The sequence below is a fragment of the Sparus aurata genome, chromosome 21 (genome assembly GCF_900880675.1).
Source record: "Sparus aurata chromosome 21, fSpaAur1.1, whole genome shotgun sequence".
Lineage (NCBI taxonomy): Eukaryota > Metazoa > Chordata > Actinopteri > Spariformes > Sparidae > Sparus > Sparus aurata.
Genome location: NC_044207.1, coordinates 11747264 through 11764959, shown reverse-complemented (window position 1 = coordinate 11764959; position 17696 = coordinate 11747264). Strand labels below are relative to the sequence as shown.

The 17696-nt window shown below is 44.5% G+C and overlaps 1 protein-coding gene across 1 annotated transcript in view; it reads left to right on the top strand.

The window, feature by feature from the left end:
- Positions 1 to 3062: 3062 nt before the first annotated feature.
- Positions 3063 to 17696, top strand: part of gpr158b (G protein-coupled receptor 158b) — a 74827-nt gene continuing 60193 nt past the window's right edge. The window contains exons 1-2 of the mRNA XM_030403596.1: positions 3063 to 3919; positions 12563 to 12668. Coding sequence (XP_030259456.1) covers positions 3063 to 3919; positions 12563 to 12668 — 963 coding nt within the window. The remainder of the gene's footprint in view (positions 3920 to 12562; positions 12669 to 17696) is intronic.

Here is a 17696-nt window from a genome sequence, read left to right as displayed (position 1 = left end):
CACCCCGGGTGAGCTGCACACCGCAACGCCCATTCACAATCCTGGGCCGACTCCTGATGAGCCCCGGAGAATGTCAGAACAAGGCCGAGGTGGACGCGGGCACAGACGTGACGATGAGAACAATGTTCGGCCTTGCAACTGCAACAACAACAACATGACTGGTGAAGTGTCTGAACACAGGGAAGCCTTGTTCACATTTCCTCAGATTATTTGCTATATGTGTGTAGCATTGTACAACAGTGCTTTTGTACACACATATACACATTTACATGTCACATGCTGTACAGCCCAAAGTAAGTGGACAGCTCTATCCTCACAGGTTTGTCACTTTAATCTCAGCTGAATGTGGGGCTGTTTAATGGTTTGGGATTTGCCACATTGTTCCGGTAGAGAAAAGGCTTAAAGGAAAAGTTCACCCAAAAGTGAGAATTTAGTCATTTTCACCTCACCCCCATGCCGAAGGAAGGTGTGGACATTTTTATAGTCCACCAAACTGAGGCTTCACGGCAAAACAGTGTTGCAGCATTCTCCGTAACAACTGATGTAGATGGCGACCGCTTTTACAACATAGACAAAAATAATAATAAAAATGAAATATATAATGGCTCCATCCAGATCCCATGTTGGTTTAAAATATGCATTTTACATTGTTGATTTTGATTGTGATTGTGTGTTGGGTATGCTCATAGCGAAGACATCTACTGTATGTAATGCATTGCGTAGATATCTGTTGAAGTTAGCATGCTACTTAGCCAGCCCCGAGCTACTTTGTACCTTGAGATATGATAGTCTGATAGGGGGCAACACCAACAACCCCCCGATGCTTCTAGCTACTGGTCCAGATAGAGTCAGCTCACACGACCGATAGCTACACGGTTAACAGAGCTGTCTAGCTAAGGACTGTGACAGTTAGCAGCACTTAGCGGCTATGTTCAAGAATATCTGACAGGTAGCCAAATGCAGTATCTGCATGAGATAGTTCTGAAAGTACCAAAGCTATATAAAAACAAAAACAAGGCGGCACAGATATAGAGTGGTGTAGCAATGAGTCTAAAACATGGAAGGGACTTGCATTTCTACAGCGCTTTTCCAGTCTACTGACCACTCAAAGCGCATGGTGTCAGATTCACCCATTCACACACTAATGGCGGAGGCTGCCATGCTCATCAGAAGCAATTTGGGGTTCATTATCTTGCTCGAGGACTTCAACGCGCAGCTGGGGGGAGGAAGGATTCAAACCAGTGACCTTCCGATTACTAGGCGACCTCTTGAGTTACGCCCCTGGAAATCAGTATCTGGTTCCCTCACCTCAAAGTCAATGTTTTTTTGTTTTTTTTATGGGTTTCAGGTTAAATGCCTGAAATGAGGTCTGTAGTTACCGCAGGCTTAAGATATTCACACGTCATTATCCATGACATAAATTACACTATTAAATGATCCACTTCAACATAAAGCTTTCACACCTTCTTCTAGCAATTTAATCAGCATGTCAAAAGTCACAAAAGTCACAAAGTTCCATGGCCTTAACGTCATGCCTACGTCACATCATCACACTATTGGTCTGAAAAATCAGGACGGACAACGTGAAATAAATGTTGGTGTTCAGAATAGACCAACATGAATGTATGAATTATCCGGATGACAGAATTATAGATTAGTGAGATGCTTATAAAACCAGGGCTTCACTCTGGTTGGAAAGCGTGATGTTTGGTAAAAAAAAGTGTGTGCAGTTTGAGGGAATCGTGATTGTGCTGTTGGTAACTTGCGGTTTATTTTTAGAAATGTGAGCAAGCAGTTGAGAAAAACTTTAATGCCCACTGTTTGGGCGCCCATTAGATCAGTAGGTAGAGTGGGTGTCGCATGTACAGAGGCTTCGTCCTTGCTGCAGCAGCCCTGGCTTTCAAGTCCCGACCTGGGGCCCATTGCTGCATGTCCCCCCCGTCTCTCATACAAAGACAAAATATATTAAAAAATGCCAACTGTTTTAGGCTGAAATATGCGTCCAAATACTTTTGGTCGTAAACAGAAAACTGTACGCATTAGCGTGTGTGGTTTTTCTGTATTAAGTCTCATTCACACTGCGCTTTTGTATTCTAATTTTAGGCTGCTGCTCCATGCTCATCACTGGGAGCCCTTCATCATCATCATCATCATCATCATCATCATCAACATCATCATCCTCATCTTCACTCTAATCGTCCTCATCATCTTCCTCATCACCTTCATCATCATCATCATCATCACCCTCAACATCATCATCCTCATCTTCATTCTAATCATCCTCATCCTCATCCTCGTCACCTTCATCATCATCATCATCATCATCACCCTCAACATCATCATCCTCATCTTCATTCCAATCATCCTCATCCTCATCTTCATCATCTTCATCATCACCACCACCACCCTCGCTTTTCTTCCTATGGGCGCCACTTTCAGCACCGGACAGCTCCCGCCTTTCCCCCACGCCCCGCCCACCTCCGGCAGACTGGCAGAGGGAAACAACCACACACACCGGTGGGCAACACTTCAGGTGGCCTATTAGGCGTTCACTGGGAGGGACGGAACTTCAAGAACAATTCGCTCTCCGTCCCCTCGTCATCCCGCTCCTCTCACATGGATCTCTCCTCGCAGGAGCGGAGAGGCAGCGTGAGCGCTCGGTCCCGACGTCGCTGCGTGTGAATGGATCGCGGAGCGGTGAGGAGTCGGTGCTGTTTTTTCCACGAGTTAGGAGGCTGGAGGGGGTCCGCGTCCGCAGCTCTTTGGATCTGACAGAGGTGCTGTGGAAAACAAACACACTCTCACACTCACACACACACACGAACGGAGTAGAAGAGGAGGGAAAGTGCGTTTTCTCCGGCGAGGAAGAAAAGATGCAAAGAAGTGAGGAGCCTCCATCGTCTCCAGCTCGACCATGAGTGTGAGGCTGAGGACATCCTCTGGTTCTCCAAAGTGTCTGTAGTCCCGTGAAGCAGCAGGAGAGGGAGGGCGGCTCTGGTTATGTTCGCCGCACTTTGCCAAGTGTCCCCGCTTTCTTCTGTGCGCCCGTGAAGAGGACCGACATGGCTCTCCTGGTCGTCCCGCTGCTTCTGCACACGGGGCTGGTTCTGGGCTCGAACTACGGCTATGTGGAGTGGTCGGACAGCGACCGAGACGAGAAGAGCCCGCCGGTCCTCAGCACCCAAAACATCAACAGGGAGCCGCCCCACCACCCGACCTACTACTCGGTACCAACCACCGAGCGCGCCGTGGTGGCGCACAAAATCGAGGAGGACCTGCCGAGGGTGGTGACCGCTTTCCTGCACACCGGGGACTCCTCCGCGCTGAGGCATGTCAACTGCTCCCGGAGGTACGAGCTGAGCAGCCTGCGAGGCGGCCTGCACGTCGCCTCCCACTACTCCCTGCACAGCATCCTGGACACCGTAGCGCACGCCACAAACTTCCTGAACATGATCCTGCAGGCCAACAGGTCCAGGGAGCACACCCTGCACCGGGACATCCACTGGTACCACGCGCTGGTCCAGAGCATCCTCGAGGGGGACCCCAAAATCCACAGGGCGGTGGTGACCTTCCACGCGGACGCGCTGACGCCGGGCCCCCAGGTTTTCCTCCAGGCGACCAGAACCGAGAAAGAGGTGGTGCTGCAGGACCTGTCCAGCTCCGCGCACCGCCGCCTGAAGAGCAGGAGCCCGGAGTCCGACTGGTTCAATGAGTTCAGGGACGGCAGGAGACCACACATGCACAGAAGAGTCCTGGAGGCGCCCGGCACCAAGAGCGGAAGTTACCTGCTAGACAAGAACCAGATCAAGTGGTCTGCTCCGTACCTGGAGTGTGAGCACGGCGCGTTCGTGCCGCACTGGCTGCTCACCCTGTCTGCCGGCTTCTATGGACTGAAGAGCAACTCTGCACCAGAGTTCAGGTGAGAGCAAAGTGTGTGGAAAGAACTTTGTGTTTGTTCAGGTCAGTGACTGCACTTTTCGGTCCTCTATTTCTTATTAAAGGAGAAGTTCACCCCAAAATGATGTGGTAATGGAAGTGAGGATGCAAAGTCAGTTGTAGTTTTATGGTCCAGAAAACAGATTTGCAGCAAAACAGCATGGCAGCATTCTCCTAAAGTTAATGGGAACTTAATTTAAAATGCAACAAAAATAAGACAAAAGGAAAATAAGCATAAAATGGCTCCATACAGATTGTAAAGTATATTCCAAATCACTGGAGCCCAAATTGATTTTGGAAGACGTAATTTACAAATCTTCTCTGTAGCTGCTAAGCTTAACGCGTTAGTGTCCAGCCTCTACTTCAGTTGTTTAGGAGAACGCTGTTTTGCTGTGCAGCTCCAGAAATGTCTTCTGGACTACAAAACTTCCCTTGACTTTCCAGCAGCATGGAGGGGACTAGATAATGACTGAATAGTCCATTTTTGGGTGAACTTCTCCTTTAGTTTTTTCCCCACATTTTAGTCCACGAACATAGAGCATATATTAAATAGTCTGTCCAACAATCAGCTCCAGCCGTAAAAATCACTTCACAGCCGACCAGAACCAAGTGCCCCACATTTGATTGACGGTTATGTTCTGCGAGACTTTTATGTAAATATGGATCCTGATCAAGTGCAGGCGTGATGCAGGAAACAGATGGTGTAAAAGGGGCTTCACAGACACAGGTAGACGTCTCTCATTTAATATGCTCGCCTGTCAAAGCACAGCTGTGCATCTCCACTGCTGCATCCCGCCATCTAATGAACACTGCAGGCTTTACACTGTATTTGTTGGATGAAGGGATCTATACAGGCTGCTGTGTGTGTGTGTGTATGTGTGTGCGTGCGTGTGTGCGCGCGCACAGCAGCTAAATCACCCAGGGATCTCATATTTCAAGGCTGCAGTCCAAGAGTGTCTCGAGAAAAGATCAATTAAATCATGAATAAACAATGAAAGATCACAAACTGCACTCTGAATTTCAGGTGCTCTAAATCTTCACATCCGTCTGAGCAGAGATTCATCAAACACACACACACACACACACACACACACACACACACACACACAGATGTCTACTCTGATCCCATCACACAGCTCAGGTGGTGCGTGTTCAGGAAAAAACCTGCAAAGAAAAGAAAGAAGCCTCGGCCTTGGTGCCAAACGCTTTCTCAATTTCTGGAGCCAAACAAATTCTACCACAAACTCACGCCTACATCTTCTCACACCTCCAGAAAAAAAAAATGTTGACTAAAAATCCTACCTTAACTGCAACGAGAGAGTAAACAGGAAGCGAAGGATGTGGGTGACATTTTGTTTGGATGACACATGAATGTTGCTCAGTGGTTCGTAGGCAGCGGCGGTGTGTGTGGTGCTGGTGATTTAGGCCGCAGGTTGGCACGCGTCCACCCTGTTGACGTGTCCCCGAGCAAAGTGCTGCATCACTACCTGCTCCAGGGACAGTCTCTCCTGGGTTATGGGGCTTGTGATGTGGCCAGGAGGAGCCGCTCTGGACATTTTTTAGGGGGAGATGCACTGCGGTATCAGAATCACCACCGTCTTCCACACAACACTGAGCCTTTACAAAGACTACTGCACAAGACACTTAACATTTGAATTACCGTTCGGTTTGATTTGCAGTAACAGCTCACATATATCTGGCTTTGATGCTCCATTTGTCTCCAACAAAAAGACGTGCAGCCTGTCTCTCCCCAGTCTCTGGGAGAGAGCTGCTCGCGCCGGTCGCCTCAAGCATCTGTTAATGTTGAGTTTCATTAAATGAATCCAGTAATGGACTTCACAATCAATCAAACGACTATTCAAGCTCTGCCAAGATGCTTTTTGAGTGAGTGTTAATATGGCCGTGGCATTTTACAAGTGACAGTGATTTGTGACAGAAAAAGAAGAAGAAACAGTGGAGAAAACTCTGTCGTTGTATTATCAAACAACATATTTTTTGGAGGTTTTGATGGTTCTCAAGTCATTTTTCATTCTTAGACCATAACAAAACCCCTGAAGACTAAAAGGTTTTCTGATTTCCATTCCTAATTAAGGATGTGTAACGGAATGTAGTTTGACACTTACCAGCTTTTTCCAGGGTTTCCGGCATGTCACGTAGTTTCTTACCAGCGTCAAATATGTGTGTGTGAAATGTGAGAACAGTTATGATTTTATCCAAAGCACTTTTTTAGCCATGTTGGCTTAAAGGTGCAATATGTAAGAGTTTGCCACACGTCAAAGGTCACTCGGAACAAATCGAGGGCAGCGTATCACCAGAGTTACCGTCAACTGCTGTTGACTGTAGCTGCTGTTAGCTCAGTTAGCCATGCTGCTAGTGCTCCAGTCTGGAAGCTTGGAGCGGTGTTCCGAGACGGGACAGGCTGAGGCTAGCTGGTTAGCATGCTAAGCACAGTAGATACATCTATAACACAATACATAGTCATTTCCGACATAACGTCAAAACTGTTACTTCTTCACATTCTGTTGACGTTCATTTTTAAATATTTCAAACAAAAATTCTTACATATTAAACCTTTGTGTTGGCAGTCCAAACAAACACCAACACTCCCAGGGGGTCCGGCCAGCTGCACAGCAAACAGTGCTAACTAGCTAATAACAGCGACAGTCATTGAGAAGAACATAAAGAGAATATAGTTAGCAGCAGATAGTGGTTTCTCCAGTGATATGCCTTTGACTGTTGTTTTGGAGTTTGAATTCACCAGGTGACCAGTTCTTACATATTACACCTTACAAGTTACACTTGTGAAGTCAGTTACTAATTAAATTGCTAGTTTTGATGAAACTGCTACTCAAGGTCCACTTACCAGCTCTTTTTGCAGGGCAATGTTGCCTAATCTGAAGCCAAAATGTGAGAAAAATACTAAAAAAGGGTATGAATGAAATCTTAACAACTACAGAGCGAGCATGTCAAATAGACGATTAGTTGTCAGCTATTAAATTATTCCCCCAGCTATTTTCATAACAGATTTTTTCAGTAACTTTTTAAGAGAAAAAAAGCTTCTTAAATGTGAATATTTCCCTGTTTCTTTACGCCTCCAACAGCAAACTGAATATTTTTGGGTTGTGGACAAAGCAAGACATTTGAGGATGCTTTTCTTTGGGCATCTGAAAACACTGATCGACATTTTTCACAAGCTTTGACATTTTATTGACCAAACAGCGAATGGCATTATGCTGAAGAAGCTGAAAGCACCAAAAAGTAGATATTAAAGGAGCACTATGTAGTTTTGGGAAGGAAATTTTAATCAGCAGAGAAAGATTTTTATTGGCTGGTTTTTACACACTAAATAAACAAAGTCACTTTGTCAAGACTGAATAAATAAACTGACCTAAAAAAAACTCAGTTCCTTACACCTTTCTTATTATCCAAATCTACGTAGTGCCCCTTTAAGTTGGAATAATTTTCTCAAATAACTCTTCCCACCATCAAGAGCTGACTTGCTACTCATCAGGCTTAAAACCCTCCTGTTCTCTTCGGGTCAGTTTGACCCATCAGTTGCCTTTTGAAAATGGGTCAAACTGACCAGAAGGCAACAGGAGGGTAAAATGATTGTAGTGTTCGTCAGCAGACAGCAGTTATGATGTCAGCAGAGGGAACCAGGTTAGCAGGAAACATAATGTTTAAGTTTGTCGCAGACAAAGATACACTCTAGTTCAGTGTAACGCTTTGCTGCAGCTCTACAAGCGGATGCGTGCTGTTTCCCTCTATGCTCTTCTTCTCGTAATGTGACTTGTGGTCTGCAACATCTCTGTGGTATCTCCCACTCATCGCAGGCCTGTGATGACATTTATAAATATAGAAAGTTGGTCGGCTCTGGACAGAAAGCTAGTGTAGATGATGGAGTCAGTTCTACCATGTTTTCTACCTTCTACCTCAAAGCCACTTCTTTTTCCTTTCTCAATGTGCTTCCAGGACAAACGTAGAACTCTTATCAAAGTGTAAATGACAGTTGCGGATTTAAAGTAGAATCACGAGTTAGGGCGAGAGGGACTGCATTAAGCGCGGCAGAAATATATAAAGTAATGTGATTATTTAATGAAAAAGTAGGTTTACTCAAAATCACAAGTCACTGTTTGACTCAGTAAGTAGAATGTTTTGATCTACGGAGACACTTAGGAGACACTTTCATGTTTCTAGCTACACTAGTAGTATGGCCTTAAAGAAACTTTTCATCTTTCACCATCCTCATCCAACTTCTAATATGTCCAGTACTTTGACCAAATACCTTCAAACTGCTGACATTCCCATAAGCCTTGGCTCAGCTTTGTGTTCAATACTAATGTTGGCATGTTGACATTCTGCACAAAGATCATGAGCACAGTAACCATTATCTTAATGTTGCCTATCACAAACTATTCTGAGCATGTTAGCTTAGCATCCAGCTCAAATCACCCTATCAGTGTACAGAACTGCCTGTCAGTGCAGGGAAGGTCTAGCTAACTTCAAGTGACATCTGTGAGTTAGTTAGCTAGTAATTCAATCTAGCTAAACTCAGATTAATGTAGCAATGTTAAAACATGAATCATAGCAGAAGACTTTTAGTGTTGATTTTCTTTTCTTGGTGGAAACTGCTTTCGGTAAAACTTACCTATCATACATACATGGTACATTTAAAGTTAGTCAAGTTTTAGTTAATAGTTATTTCCCGGTTAACAACCAATGACTTGCTTTATCAACCATTTAGCGGGTGCTTATTGTAAAATTACAATGTCTATAATCTTCATAAATGGTTCATAAATATTGTGTAGTTCATCTATTTACATTGTTTGGATGAACATTATTTAACTGATGTTTATGAAGCTTTATAATGGCTTAATAAATGGTTTATAAAAATAATTGTTTGTTAACAGTCAAATTACTATTAACTACATTGAATTAAGTCTAAATGACCCTTTATTAGTGATGGCCATGGCTGCTAGAGAGAGGAGGGAGGCTAAATCACAACATCCACATTGGGCCTGTTATTGCAAACTGAGTCCAAAGAAATGTCTCATTGGACTGAATACCCATGTTCTGGCCTTTCACCTAATGACATACCCTAACCCCCCATAACAATAACCTAACAATAAAAACATTCGTGAGTTTATGAGTGTGTATTTTTAGAACAACGGGCATTTGGAGGTTCTCAGATCGCACAACCATCACATGTTTCTGCTGTTTCTACTGCTTTCAGTCTCTACCAAGTCACACACACACACACACACACACACACACACACACACACACACACACACACACACACACACACACACACACAGTCATTCAAAGGTATCAGCACCTTTGCCTCCTCTCTCTCTGTCTGGTTGTGTACTGCAGGAGAGATGTGGCCAAAGCCTTTCTCTCATTCCCTTGTGCTTGTTTGTTCCACTTCCCAGCAGGCAGATGGAGGTAACGGGTGTCAGGCTCATCCACAGAACCACAGAGGAGAGGGAGAAAGACGAGAGAGGGAGAATGCATGTGAATGTTCAGCTCGTACAGTGATGGAGGAAATTAGCAGGAGAGGGTAAATCAGAGAAAGACCATGCATGCTTTACACATGACAACGAGAGATGAGCTTGGCTTGGCTGTACGGCAACAGCTCAAGCGAACTCAGTTCCACTAGTTTAACATTTTCCCTCCAGTGCTGTACTGCAATCACATCCCTGAACAGTATTTCATCTTATTCACTTCACACTGTGCATCTGTGATGGTTCACTACAGCACAGGTCAGCAGTCTCTATGTATTGAACTAAAAAACTGCACCAATGTCCTGCAGAGAAGTTTTGTCTACATGAGAACGGTTCTCACCTCTGCATTGTTGATGAGTGGCACCCACAGGCAGAGAACACACTCCATGTGTAATAACTGTTTTTAAAACTTTATATCGAAATACAAACAAGACAAGCTGCTTCCAGGACTGTCTGCAGATGCCACAGGCATAAAAACTAAACTAGCTGGGCTAAATTAATGCCCACGGTATGTATGTCTGTGTTATTTTCTATATATTTCCCATTGTCAACAAATCCCCTGAAAACACAATGAGTTAATTTTTCCAAGAGGTGTTTTCTGTGTCGCCAGAGCTTCATCCATCTTATTCTGCTGTCGACAGAGTTCCATTGTTCCACCCTGTCACACTTGCCGATGTGGCCTGTCATCACACACACACACTGTAGTTTATTTGGGGTTAATCGCATAAACCCTACACTGTTGTACACTCGAGCCTCACCAAATCACCAAGTTAGAATAAAAAAGCAAATTCCGTCATCTGTTCACCGCCTTGCTTATGGAAAGTCAGTGAAAATGTTGTAGTCCACAAAACATTTCTGGAGCTATACAGCAAAATGGCCTCCTCTTTAGCCACTGAAGTATAGGGACTTGTTTTAAAACATTAAAAACATATCTCCTCCCCCCAACAATGGTGACAGGAAGTTCGTCCAGTGTAAACCAAGACTCTGGGACCCCTGAGATCCCTAATTGATTGATCCCTTGTTGCGTGAACAAAAGAAGTGTTTCTATTATTTTGTCCACCCCATTTACATCAGTGTCTCTAGGCTAGCTCTCTGTGGAGGGATCTCAGCACTGAATTGTTGTTTGGTGATAAGTAATGTCGTAGGCGGCATCCTCTGTTCAAAGACGGTTGTTTCAGTTTGACATATGTGTCATGCGTTAATGGAGAGGTTGTTTTGTCGCCCCCATGTACAGATCTGTGCAGTCCTGGCTGCATTGAACAACATAAACTACATTACTTATATTTGAAGGTGAAAATTCATTCCTTTGAGGACAACAATGTAAACATCTTTGCCAGAGAGGACAGATGGTTTGAAAGAGGCGTTAAAGAATCCATCTATGTCAAACTGGAGCGACCGTCTTTGAACAGAAGAGGTGGCCTATGACTTTACTTATCACCCGCCTACAGTGCAGCACTGAGTTCCCTCCCCAGACAGCTTGACAACCATTCACACCTGTGCTCACCTAGCCCTAGCAACCCACATGAAGGCTGGTTGGGTCAACAGAACACAAGTGGCGACTCTAAAACTCCTTAACGACTCTGTAAGGACACTCCCACACATGGTTTAATAGCCTGCGACTCCCCTCCAGTTAGTTAGAACTGAAGAAGCCTCTTGGATTAGAGGTGAAACGTCTTCAAGAAGCTAAAACAAGTCCAGTTGCCTACGATATAGCACCTAGAATTACTGAGCTGGATGACTGAGAACCTTCATTGAAGCAATTTTAAGGCTTTGAACTGCACTATGGCATTTATTCTTTAGTCATGTCCATTACTTGTTTTAATGTGATTGTATGCCCCTGTAAAGCACTTTGAGTTTCCTTGTGTCTGAATTGTGCTATACAAATAAACTCGCTTTGCCTTGCTTTCAACAATATCTCTCCAAGTTATGCAGTACAGTCCAGCACATCGAGCACAGAGGGACGTTCATATGGGGTCGCGTTTCTGGGCACCTGGCGAGGCAGAGCCCAATAATCTCTCCTTCAGCTCTGTTTGGGTCTCCACCTCCCTCCTGAGTAAAATATGTCTCTTTAGCCGCTCCAATGCTCCACTGTGCTCCAAATTGAGCTCTTTTCACCGACAACAGCATGGTATGCCAGAGAGGTTTCAGCCAGCTGGCACAATGATTAGCAAACACCCGGGAGAGCTCCAGAGTCAGCTCCTCGGGCAGCGGTCGTGACACTGACACCGCTAACAGCATCCAAATGTTGTCCAGATTGGACTCGAGAAATGATCCTCTGTTGAATAAGCACTACTAGAACTTAAGCGTAGAGAATGAGAGGGGAAAAAACAGAAGTTGAGAATGAATAGAATGAGGGCAAATGAAGGCTTTACTATATAGAAGTAAGGAGAAGCTAATGACAGCTTGATATTACGTGTCCCTTTCTGACCAAAACCATATAACTTTCAGCTCTAAAGTGCATTTACAGAAAGAAATAGTATAACCCTGTTGGCAGGTATTCATTAAAACTTCAGCCGTGCTTCTGTCTTCTTTCTTCACCTTTCCCTTTACTTTTCGCTCCCATCACTCTTGATTTCTTTACCACTTTCAATCCATTTCATTCATTCCTCTCAATTACCACCCACATTTCCCTGCGTCTCTCACCCCTGACCTTACTTCCCCCGAGCATCGCTCTTCCTGCTCTTTTTAATTTTCTTCACTTTCACTCTGGCCTTCTCTACCTTTCGCTTCCTCGCACCAATTTGGTTAACCTTGTACAATCTTCAATCACCTTTCCCCCTTCTCTTTCCTTGTCTGACTAAATCTCACCTTCCCTTCCCTTCTATTTCCCTTTTCTTACATTCCCGTGAAATTATTTGACTTCTTTTCTTTGTTATCATTTATTCCAATCTACTGATTCGGCATTTTCCATTTTCACTTTCTTTCATTTCCCCCATCTCATTTAACTTAGCCTCCTTATCATTTCCATTCATTTATCTCTCCCCCACTCTATCTCTGCACCATCTCCCCCCCCCCACTATTTCCTTTAACAAATAATTTCACCACCGTCCTCCTTCCTCCCCTTCCCCCTCTTCTCCTTCTTCTGCTTATTTATTTCCTTCCTCCTCTCTCTCCGGCAGGGGCGTGGTTCGCGTGGACGTGAACCTGCAGGACGTGGACATTGACCAGTGCTCCACCAGTGGCTGGTTCGCTGGGACTCACCGCTGTAATCTAACCAGCATGGAAGTGAGTCCCCTCTGCTCCGATCACGATCGACCAACAGCAACAGAAAAACGCTCTCATTTCACTTCACTTGTCTTGTTTGGTCATTCTGGACTGTTTACGAAGCAAATGTATTTTATTGGCACATTCAACCATTTGTTTCAGCTGTATACCCTTCAGTCTGTTCATTACTAACTTTAAACTTGACTGGGGAAATAGGTGCATCAAGCAAAAAACTAGGAAAAACAGAAAAACGTTGACAGAATATATGATTTAATCCATCAAAGAGCCGTTCCATAGGAGCCTTCTACTGTTGGATATTATTCTTGCTCACCATTTCCTCTTGTAGCCATGTTCCCTATTAAACTGTCCATGACCTCACTGTAAGGCTCTCCGGTTGAAAGCATCAGCTAATTGACCAAAAACTGAAAGAGTAAAGATCTTAAGTCTGTTCACTCAGCCACATTGTATGAAACATAATATCTACGGAGCATTCGACAGTCCACAGCCACGATAGCAGCCCTGTGAGGGCTCTACGTAACGTGGGCACGGAGCTAAATGCCGTACGCGAGGTAAAATATCTTTTAACCAACATTGAGTCATTGAACACTACTATTTGAGATTGAATTACTTATTTGAGTTTGTCAAGCACTTCATTTGCATAATATGTGAAGACGTCATGTAAATGTACATGCTGGTGCGCCTTAAGGAAAACGCTCAGCACACGAGCGCGACCACTGTAAATAGTCCGTCTGGAGCCCTGACATGAGTATCTATTTTGGAGCAATCGCTGAAGTTACTAAAATTCACCCTCACCCGAGAATTCCACAGGTTACATGTGCAGGTTACAATGGCTCCGCTTCGGTTTTGTTGCGTGCTCCCTCGTCTGTCAACACCCACCCGGTACCATTTTGAGCGCAGCACGGTGCAGCACTGCTGAACAGCTGGAGTGGCGAGACCAACGAGTTCCTTCGGTGATTGCAGAATCACGTACAATCGCAATTATACTTGTATGTGTTATGAACACAACAACAAACAGACAAAAGGTTAGTGTTCCCAAACCACGGATTATTAGAGGAAGGTTTGATTTCCTTGGGTTTGTCTCTTTATTGAGATGTTTGTGCTGGTGTCAACATGGAGCGTTTCATTCTGAAAATGAACCAGATGCCAGGATGTTGTTTCAGTCTGTGTGCTGAATTCGGCTGAATCGGAGCATGGCGGATCTGTTCTGAAAGGGTCTGGACTGCTGCAATTGAGTTGGAGTGGATACGCAACGCAGTGGAGCCGGTGGGAGTTCACACATAGATTAGAGTGAAACCTATCAGCTGCACTAAGGTGGTGGATCGGAGACGGACTGAACATGGATCTGGTGGAGTTTAGGGGTTAGAGGAGCGTGAATGTCTTTCTGAACCACATTTCATGGCAGCGTTTCGTTATTGTCCACATCCGTCGTTCTGGTCCATTACTGTCAGTGCCTTTTTGTGCCTGTCCGCTCAGCAAGCCATCCAATAGTTGAAGACATTTCTGGTCTGAAAGCGAAGGCCTGACAGACTAACACTGTCACTCACAGAGCCACGACTCCGACAAAGCTCATCAAAACTCCCTTGAGAATTGCTCTCATCATTGCATGATAAATCGCCTGAGAAGGCAAAACCCCAGACAGCAGTCCAGAGTCTGTGGATGTCATCGAGTCTGCTGCAGGCTCCTTGTCTGTGATGGTGAGGGGTGACGATGGTGACACGTCTGTAAGTGTCTCCTCCGTGGTACAGTGTTTTTTTACCTGTGTGACCGCTGTGATGGAACTGACAGCGGCCACACATCATCTGTATCTGTCAGTGTGCTGTTTGCATGTACGTGTGCTGTGTGCGTGTGCCTGTGTCAGCGTGTGGTCCCGCCTGTGCGCCCGCTGCCTCACTCATGTCAGTGCCAATGCGAGTTTTTACGTGATGTATTGCAGGAAGCCTCTCTGACTCCAGGAGCTGCTCAGGCTTGCGTGGCATGTCGCTGGCCATATGATGTATTATAAATGCAGGGTAATGGATTGCAGCAAGAGGTAGTGAATAATTGACCATGCTCTTTGTCTGTGTTCCTCCCCCCCTCTCAGTTTGTCATGGGGGGCAAACTACAGAGGAGACACAGGAGGTCTCCATGTTCGTCTTGATCTGTTGCGCTGCCTCCTCCGCATTGTTGCAGCTTTATAAGAGACTCTCTCTCGTGACTGCTCGCTGGTAAACTCTGAATGGTGCTGATTAGAGTACCGTAGTTCTTCTGCTTAGATCTGTACAGGCTCGGTGTGCAGATGGTGTGCGTGGTGGCTTTTTATTATAATCACTGTAGTGGGCACAGTCAGCCATTTAAGTTAGCAAGGCCATTCCAGCCTCTCTATTTGAGATCAGTTTCATGGAAATACTTTGAATTATCCGAGGTGTCTCCTGTGTGTGTGTGTGTGTGTGTATGTCTGCTAATATCTGGCGCATTTATGTGACTGCGCGTAGACTTTTCCCCGCCGCTCTCAATTTATTGAAATTAACATGAACGACGAAACATTACGAGAGGTGATCAGCACAGAGCTCGTCCCTCATCGCTCTCCCCTTCTGATGAATCTCCGCAAACACCATATTTGGTCAAGCGGCAGCGAGTGATTCAGTGCCACCTTGAATCATCAGTGCTATTCGTCTCTCGCTGTTTCAAACGTTGGGACGTTGGAAGCAGGAATTAAGACTCAGTAAAACAACATCGAATTATATACATTAATCACAGATGTTTCGTTGGAGGAGACAAGTACTGACCATGAAACTCTGTTTCTAACAGTGTCATCAGTCTGCTCCTTCCAGGGGTAATTTCATTTTGTAATGAAATCAACAATAGGAACTGACTTTTCTTGGGGAATTAATTCAGATGTATTACAGATGCCCACTCTACGTGTAAACAGAAGACAGCGGATAAATGTCTGGAGCAAATTGAACGGCAGTCAGTTCCATAGTTGTGGACACGTTTCCCTAACTTTGAGACAAAGCACTTGGCTGACTGCCAGACCAGCAGCTTTGCCAGATAATAAAATCATTGCTACGATAATTTTGCCCTCTGCACGATTTTACGATCAGTATTACCAAAAGTGCCACATGAATGAACAATAATGTGACAATTTTGTTATGCTAACATTAATAGTTAAGGGTTTTCATTTTCTTTTAAAATGAATTTCCAGCCATGAGCAGGACAGCAAACTGTGTATCCGACGTCTCATGTGACCTTTTCAGCCATTCATGCCGTGAAGGTGATCAAATCCAGTATAATGGGAGGTGAGAATAAGGGGTCGAGTGGAAAAAATGACTTAAATGCCATTAGACAAGTGGAAATACAAGCAGTTTGCTTGCCTAGTATTACAAGGATTAGTAGGAATATGGATTGACAAACAGTATATATCCCCTATCAGTGAGTCTGTTTGAACTCACGATCACAGAGTGCCATATGAAATTTAGATTTTGTTTCATATTTTTGGATGCGAAATGTTCAGTGTTTTGTTCCCTCTACCCCTCCCGTCGTTTCTGATTTTGTGCTGTTTCTCTCGTAATGGTTCACTCCTATCGTTTCTTCTCCCAGCTGGTTCCTATTTGCTGTAATCAATTGTTTGGAGCTGTTCTTCAGCCAGCCTCATTGCCTGTGCTTTGGTGTAACACTTTTGGGACCTAACCTCAATTTTCTTCTTCAAATTAAGGTCTGAAAACGATGCAGTCAAAAGCCTTCCGTGAAATATGATTTGGGTGCCAAAACAGTGTCCAGACACACCACACACACGCACACTCACTCGCACACGCACACGCACACTCACTCTCACACACACACACACACACACACACACCAGGTAAAACTTTAATAAAGATTAAATAAAGTGTTGTTTTAGCTTGTTATCATGGGCCGAGTAGAAAAGAATTGCTTTTTGTCCCAAAGTCCTTATTAAAAAACGGTTCATTTCTAAATCCCGTTGAATACATTTTTGGGGAAATGGGCTGTGGAAAGCCGATGTGAGGCTCATTGCTTTCCCCATCAAGTACAAACGCACCCCGAGGCTCCGTCTCAGAGAGAAAGATAATAAGGAGACAGTGTCTAGTAATGTGACGGAGTATTACTACGACAGTTCCCTTCTCATTGTATCTCTGATGATCAGTCAGTTTTATTCAGCGCTCTGCAGTCTTTATCATCTTTAATAGAATAGAGTGTCTTTAGCAGGGATGTTCTGACACCATTCTTTCCTTTCAGATTCTGACTCCGCTCCTGAACTCTGACTGCTATGTGGTCTGGCTCAGGTGAAAGCCTTAGTGAAACAGGAAATAAGAGGCTACATAGATGGAATAAATATCACAGAACTTCTAGTTTTACAGTCATAACTGAAGAAAAATATCATCAAATCCAAGACGGCTGAGGTGCTTAAACGTGCACGAGTCACTGTCTTGTGTGCACTGGCCACTTGGGGGCAGCACTACACACTACGCTATGCTAGCAAACTGTTGTACATCAGACGATGCGTAACAAAATTAACAATAATTTAGAGTCCTGCTTCTGACCATATAAAAGCTGTAAGTCAAATATTTGATCTCCTTTTTGTTCTGTTTTGGTCTCATTAACTCCTGAGAGAAGTCTCTTTAGCACCACTACATTCACCAGCTAGGGTTAGTTGCTAACTGCCATATACCTGTCGTTTGGTGCTGGGCAGGCAGCAAGTTTATCAGAGCCTTTCTTCTGTGTCTGGAAACTGATTTGATGAGAGATTTGGCCGGCTGGAAAATCAAAAGGATGTTAGCCTGACAGCTGTGGCTGTGATCTCTGACAGTGGACGAGACGAGCCAAAGAGGCGACAACAAACTTTGGCAAAATGGCTGCAAAGCCACATTCACTTGTGGTAAAAGTCCCGTTTAAAGCAACATTATGTAACTTTTTCACCTTAAAATAACAGCTTTAATATCATTTAGATCGGCCAAATCCCCCAAAAATGCAAATTTCAACATATTGTTGTTTTATGGCTTGTTACAATTTAGGCTACTTCAATGGTGCGAT